The sequence below is a fragment of the Penaeus japonicus genome, unplaced genomic scaffold (assembly GCF_977035675.1).
Source record: "Penaeus japonicus unplaced genomic scaffold, GWHDUDI00000001_assembly GWHDUDI00000030, whole genome shotgun sequence".
Lineage (NCBI taxonomy): Eukaryota > Metazoa > Arthropoda > Malacostraca > Decapoda > Penaeidae > Penaeus > Penaeus japonicus.
Window position 1 is genome coordinate 30,382,032 of NW_028234432.1, and position 7,500 is coordinate 30,389,531.

At 41.0% G+C, this 7,500-nt stretch overlaps 1 protein-coding gene across 4 annotated transcripts in view; it reads left to right on the forward strand.

Moving 5' to 3' along the window:
- The window catches only part of LOC122268167 (UDP-glycosyltransferase UGT5), a 20,465-nt gene that overhangs the window by 2,462 nt on the left and 10,503 nt on the right, over positions 1–7,500 (forward strand). For all 4 annotated transcript variants that reach the window (XM_043038457.2, XM_043038456.2, XM_086555255.1 and 1 more), the window contains exons 2-6: positions 2,398–2,656; positions 4,618–4,872; positions 5,315–5,545; positions 7,011–7,175; positions 7,441–7,500. The exon at positions 7,441–7,500 is cut by the window's right edge and continues 163 nt beyond it. In XM_043038457.2, the coding sequence (XP_042894391.2) occupies positions 2,456–2,656; positions 4,618–4,872; positions 5,315–5,545; positions 7,011–7,175; positions 7,441–7,500 (912 nt within the window). In that variant the 5' untranslated portion in view covers positions 2,398–2,455. The remainder of the gene's footprint in view (positions 1–2,397; positions 2,657–4,617; positions 4,873–5,314; positions 5,546–7,010; positions 7,176–7,440) is intronic.

Below are 7,500 nucleotides of genomic sequence, written 5' to 3' on the forward strand. Positions count from 1 at the left end.
TAGTGTTTCAAATAATGCTGGGGGAACTGAATGCAAGTTGTGCAGTCAGCCCTATTCACACACCCTTGACCACTATGTAATGATATGTCCTCTAATTGAAGAATTTCGTGAAAGGATTGAACGTAAAACATTGTACAGTATTGCAACATCCTTTATAGAGGACGGCATTTTATCAGATATATTACGTAAACACAAAGACTTTGCCTGTAATAGATAAAATTGCAAGGCCTCTCTAGAGTGATATACATGCACTACTATGTCTTATGTATAGCTTTGCCCTAGCTTATTGATTGACAGGGTCACAGTAATATCTGTTTTACCAACAATGTATGTCTCAGAATCTAATATGAACTGTACAAATCATTTAGGCATAGTTCCTATGCCTATTCATGTGTATACAATGTATATAGTATGAATAAACATATCAAAATCAAAATCAATCTCTCTCTCTCTCTCTCTCTCTCTCTCTCTCTCTCTCTCTCTCTCTCTCTCTCTCTCTCTCTCTCTCTCTCTCTCTCTCTCTCTATATATATATATATATATATATATATATATATATGTGTGTGTGTGTGTGTGTGTGTGTGTGTGTCTGTCTGTGTGTGTGTATGTTTGTGTGTGCGTGTGTGTGAGAAAGATCCTCCGTCCATGAGACGCAAGGGAACACGGCTGGGAAATCCCCCGTAGATAATGCAACATGAAGAATGTTTCTGATCTCCGGTGTCACCCTCTTCGTTCTCTATGGCCTTTGATCTTTGACTTGACTTTGTATGAGTCCTCTAACTCTACGAATCATAATGCAGCTATAGATTTAACAATAAACTAAAATCGTCTAATAATAAAACTTTTTTTTTGTAACTAGACTAAATCTTCGATAGATTTGAGGGTTTTATGCTGTTGGTAACTCATCCACCACGTCTACACGGAACAACACATTTGCCTTCCGATAGTCTTTTGTTTCATCATAAACTTTTAAATGACGCAAAGCATTTTTAAAATGTTATTTTGTATTTTTTTTAACGAGTTAATGTTTTCTCCACAGGTGATGAGAAGGAGGGGTAGGGGATAGGGTGTAGGGGGATTCCACGCGCCGGATGTGATACACAGGTGACATCACGCGCGCTTATACTATCAGTTACTGTGACACTCTTTCGACGCTTACCTGTTGACTTGTGACGCGCCTTCTCGTTTCGTGATCTTCGGTGCTTTCTTTTCGTGACCTTTGGACCCTCTCTTCGTTCCGTGACCTTTGGAGCCTCTCTTCATTTCGTGACCTTTGGAGCCTCTCTTCGTTTCGTGACCTTTGGAGCCTCTCTTCGTTTTGTGATCTTTGGAGCCTTCGTTTCGTGACCTTTGGAGCCTCTCTTCGTTTCGTGATCTGTGGGGCCTTCGTTTCGTGACCTTTGGAGCCTCTCTTCGTTTCGTGACCTTTGGAGCCTCTCTTCGTTTCGTGACCTTTGAAGCCTCTCTTCGTTATGTGATCTTTGGAGCCTCTCTTCGTTTCGTGATCTTTGGAGCCTTCGTTTCGTGATCTTTGGAGCCTTCGTTTCGTGATCTTTGGAGCCTCTCTTCGTTTCGTGACCTTTGGAGCCTCTCTTCGTTTCGTGACCTTTGGAGCCTCTCTTCGTTTCGTGACCTTTGAAGCCTCTCTTCGTTATGTGATCTTTGGAGCCTCTCTTCGTTTCGTGACCTTTGGAGCCTCTCTTCGTTTCGTGACTTTTGGAGCCTCTCTTCGTTTCGTGATTTTGGGGGCCTTCGTTTCGTGACCTTTGAAGCCTCTCTTCGTTATGTGATATTTGTAGCCTCTCTCCGTTTCGTGATTTTGGGGGCCTTCGTTTCGTGATCTTTGGGGCCTTCGTTTCGTGACCTTTGGAGCCTCTCTTCGTTTCGTGATTTTGGGGGCCTTCGTTTCGTGATTTTTGGGGCCTTCGTTTCGTGACCTTTGGAGCCTCTCTTCGTTTCGTGATTTTGGGGGCCTTCGTTTCGTGACCTTTGGAGCCTTTCTTCGTTTCGTGATCTTTGGGGCCTTCGTTTCGTGACCTTTGGAGCCTCTCTTCGTTTCGTGATTTTGGGGGCCTTCGTTTCGTGACCTTTGGAGCCTCTCTTCGTTTCGTGATCTTTGGGGCCTTCGTTTCGTGACCTTTGGAGCCTCTCTTCGTTTCGTGACCTTTGGAGCCTCTCTTCGTTTCGTGACCTTTGAAGCCTCTCTTCTCTCTTCGTTTCGTGACCTTTGGATCCTCTCTTCGTTTCGTGACCTTTGAACCCTCTCTTCGTGAGCTCTGACTGTTTTGTTTCCTGAGCTCCAGACTATATTCCTTCATGACATATAATCTTTTCTCCGTGACCTTAAACCCCGTTCTCCTCTAACCTTTAACCCTTTCCCTCCTGAACTTCATTCAGACTCTTCATCGCTTCACCGCTTCGTCGCTTCTCCACTAGGAAGAGAAAGGAGAGGAAGATGGCAAAGTCGAAGATCTTGCTTCCGATTTTGCTTCTGACGGTAGCGATGCCCTGTTGCTCTGCTTCTCGAGCAATGCCTGTGAATCTCGAGCCTCCGAGGGCATCTTACAACATCCTGATGCTGCTTCCTCTGTCGTCCCGTAGCCATCGGAATATCTTCTTGACCCTGGCGAGGTCACTGGCAGATCGAGGTCACAAGGTTAGGTCAATAGTGCTTGTAGTTCATCTTCAGTAGTAAAGGTTTCTGTTCTTCATATATTTTTATTGTCATATCATTATCATTGATATTATTTACAGTGGGATTATCATAACATGAACACTAATATGCTATTACTTTTGACTATATTACCATTCGCATTATTATCATTGTTGTCAGCACTATCATTATGACTCATAGTAATATTATCATTATGATTGGTATTTCTATCTTTGTTTCGCTTTTGTTGCTGTTTTTATTAATATTGTTGTTGTGTTATCATTATTACTATTATCATTATCAGTATCATTATAATCATCGTCATTATAATTATCCTCATCATCATTATTACGATTACTACTATCATTGTTATTACTATTGTCATTATCATTATCAATGTTGTTCCGTTATGAGTTATCATAATCATTACCAGCATCCTTAATTTTATCATTAGTTGTAATTATCTTTTTATTTATTTATTGTTATGATTATGATTATTATAATCAAAATCTTATTGCCTTAGTAATTACTATCATTGCCTTTATCAACATGGTTATTGTGAAGATCACAATAATAAGCGATATCATTATTAAAATTATGTCATTCCTATTATTATTTTCATTGTTATGGTCACGATTATACGTATTCCTATTACGTTTAGCAATACAGTTAAGATCGTTGTTGTTAACATAACTAAAAGGATGATAATAATGATGATGGTTAGCAGTCGTTATTATTAGTAGTATTACCAATATCGCCATTATCGCTATATCTATCATCATTATTTTCCAATATCAATATCATTATTGTTGCTGATGTTGTCATCGTTACCATTATTATTATCATTATTTTTTATCATCGTCATCACTATTATTATTATTATATCTATATTATCATTATCATCATTATCATTATTATCATTACTGTTATAATCATTAATAACACTATCCACCATCTTAAATAACACCATTATCAAAAGGCTCACCAACTCAGCAAAATCAAAATCAAAGGCAAAAGAAAGTCACAAAAAAGAAGTCAACTCTAACACAGAGAGGAAACAGCGGATGTCTCGCTGAAGTCTTAGTTGACATCCATCCGGTAGGGCAGTTGAAGTAATAGGCCTATAGCATAACAGATGTTATTCTATAGAAATTCAGTAAACAAAATTTAGAACGCATCCAAAAAGATATATATATATATATATATATATATATATATATATATATATATATAATTTTTTTGTTTTCTTTTTTTACTTGCTAACTGATAAGAAAATACGATCTCCCATTTTCTTTACTTGAACAGTTTCAAAATAATATCATACGCTATTTACATCTTACAATATGCCTTTCCTTTCTTGTTGACTATCATTATCCAATTCCCACAAAAAAGAAAAAAAAAATCAAGAGGTTTTCTTTACTATGTCTTGTTACATCAACCCAATCACACGTTAACGTTCTTTTAAATTCCCGTACGGGAGACTTCGCTAGATACAAATAAACCAAAATACAAATACAGCAAATACATCACCAACAACTTGAGTGCTGATTCTCAATTTCCCTAAAAAAGAAGAAAATTTATAGACTATTTTATCATTTAAGAAAGGTTAGGTGATGTACATATAACGAGTATTTTGACTGCAAATGTATTTCTTATGAAGCAGAATTTCGGGAAAATTATGTGAAATAATATCTAGATTAGATTTTGGTCTAAACTATTATTTCTTACCAACCTAATATTTTTCTGGAATTATCTATCATTTTGTCGTGAAATTTATATATAACAAACATCTATTTCTTCCTCACGAATAATATAGTCAAATGAAAAGCTATTCATTCATACACTTTTTTTCCGTCCTGAATAATCGACCTATAAAAAAAAAAGCAATCACCAATCCAATACAAATCCCCACGAACCACCAATGCAGAACCACTACTGAACCAGAGCACAACCCTCGATTTCAGGTCGAACTCTTGGTGAACCACGAGCCCGTATCCGAACACCCGAGCATCCGCGAGGTGTACCACGGCCTCGACCACTTCAAGGAAGAGAAATTCCAGCTGTTCACCACACGAGAACGCCCCTGGGAAGTTTACCGTCTCCTTCGGGAGGGTCTTCCGGCCATGACGAGGGACCTCTACCAAGTCCCTGCCGTGCGGGATCTCTACCGCAGGAGGACGACCTTCGATGTGGTCATCATTGATAACTACTTCAATCAGGTTTTTATCGTCGTGTGGCTCTCCTTTGCTCTTTGCTCTTGGTTTGTGATGAAGTCCGCTCATCTATGTATCTGTTAAATATATTATATATATATTTATATTTATGTATGTGTATTTATCTGCCTATTTATCTATCTATCTGTCTGTCTGTCTGTCTCTCTCTGGTTCTGGTTCTGTTTCTGTCTCCGTCTCCGTCTATGCTTCTGCCTCCCCCCCCTCTCTCTCTATGTCCCCTGTATTGTTAATGTTGTTGTTGTATTGTGATAATTACTACTGTTACTACGACTACAATTACAACTACGATTACGATTACGACTGGGACTGCAACAACAGCTATGACTACGACTATCCTCATTATCATTATTGTTGTTGCTACTATTATTATCACCCTCATTATTTTTGTTGATATCGACGAGGCTTCCTTCTCTTTCCTCCCCTGCAGATGGTGTATCCTTTCGCGCTAAACCTGCCCTTCATATCCCTGTCTGCGTCTGGCATAGACCACACGCAGAGCTCCCTGCTGGGCAACGTGCTCAACCCAGCCTACGTGTCTGCAATTCCGATTGAATTCCGTCAACCTCTCGGCTTTCTCCAGCGCGTCCTCAACTTGGCCGTGCATGTTCTCAGCGGAGTCATGCGTCATCACGTCATATTGCCCAGTGTTCAACAGGAGGTGGGGGTTCCCTTGCATGTCAAGTTTTGTTCATTGGACTTTCGAAGCTTGGGGAATTATTGAAATATACTGGAGGGAGGATTGGAGTGGATTTCCTTTTGCTCGACCACTAGATGATTCAACACTTGTGGCATAATGCAGTTCATTTCAGAGATTCCACATTAAAAAAAATGAAGGTAAATTTTCCGAATAACGCCGCGTCACTAAATACCATAAAAGTGGTATCGATGGATTCCTCTCAACCTCTACTATTCATATATAGTAGAAATAATGCGCGATTCCACCTCTGGACCCCACAATCTGGGTCCCGATAGTAGGGAAGGGCATAAAGTAGATCAGGGAAAGTACAGGGTAAAATTTTACGAAATACCATAAATATGGTATCAATGGATTCCTCCCACCATCTACTGTTAATATATAGTGCGCGATTCCACCTCTCGACCCCACAATCTGGGACTCTTTTTTAAAGGCACTTCGTGCTACCTCGTCTTACTTCGGGGCATATTTTATTTGCAAAATCTTAACCCAATTACCTACCTAACTTTGCCTAGTTTTTAATTAAGCTCTAGCCAAGGGGGGTTCGTCCCCCCCCGGACCCCCCCTTTTTAGGGCACTTCGTGCAACATACCGTGTGCAAAATACCCCGAAAACCACCATCCTCGCCCTGAAATTCAAACATGGCTGTGTTTACGTATATACTGCTAGCGACAAGCTGTGGACTGGAAGCCCTCAATGGATTACCTGCATGCGCTGTTCTGTTCTCTCGATAAATGGAGCAATATTCCCTATTGTTCACAGTATAATTATAGAGTGCCCTCTATTGAGTGGCCGCGTCATTATCGGTCCTAGTTTCCTATCCTGAGGAATATATGAGACAAAGACTCAGTTGCTGTCATCATGGCGCAGTGTCAAGGTTATTCCTGGTCGCTGCATTTTCATCTACAGAACTAATTACGCATCATAAGTATCACGAAGTGCCCTGAATAGGGGAGGTCCACAGGGAGGCGTAGCTCTCTCTTGGCAAAGGCTGACTTCAAAACTAGGCAAAGTGAGGTAGGTAGTAGCACGAGGTAGCACGAAGTGCCTCAAAAAGGGAAGGGGGTCCAGGGGGGGCGAAGCCCCCCATTGGCTAGGGCTAACTTCTAAACTAGGCAAAGTTAGATAGGTAATTGGGTTAAGAATTTGCAAACGAAATAAGACCGGAATTCATATTTTACCCAGCAATCTCCCTGATCTACTTCATGCCCTCTCCTACTATCGGGACCCAGATTGTGGGGTCCAGGGGTGGAAGCGCGCATTATTTCCACTATATATGAATAGTAGAGGTTGAGAGGAATCTATCGATACCACTTTTGTGGTATTTTGTAACGCGGCGTTATTCGGAAAATTTACCAAATGAATTTTGTAACAGGAAATACGATTGAGAGTTGATTGCGGTGAATTTAATCCCTTCCTTTTGCACCAGGTCTCGGCGCTGTTTCCGGAAGTGCCGCCGCTGAGAGAGATCGAGAGGAACCAGAGTCTGGTGCTGTACAACTCCCACTTCTCGATGAGCCACGTCTTGCCCCTCCTTCCCTCGCAGGTGGAGATCGGCACCATGCACTGCCACCCGGGATCCCCCTTGCCTCAGGTCAGCTGGCACGAGGAATGGCTCTGTCAGCTTACAGTCGCATGGCTACCTTTTAGTGTTGTGATCTGGATGCATCAAGCGCTTCGTTCTGCAGACGATTAATGTGACTAACTTCCTCAAACCTTTGGCATCCTGGATGTATTATACAGATACTTTAGAAATGTCCTTCGCCAAACATAAATGCAACTGAAGAATGACAAGAACGTTACAACTACAGAAATTCTAACGGTCAACAACTTGGGTTAAAACTAAATCTCTCCTCCAGGAACTCTCGGAGTGGGTAGAGGGAGCGGGGTCAGCGGGAGTCGTGTACTTCAGCCTAGGC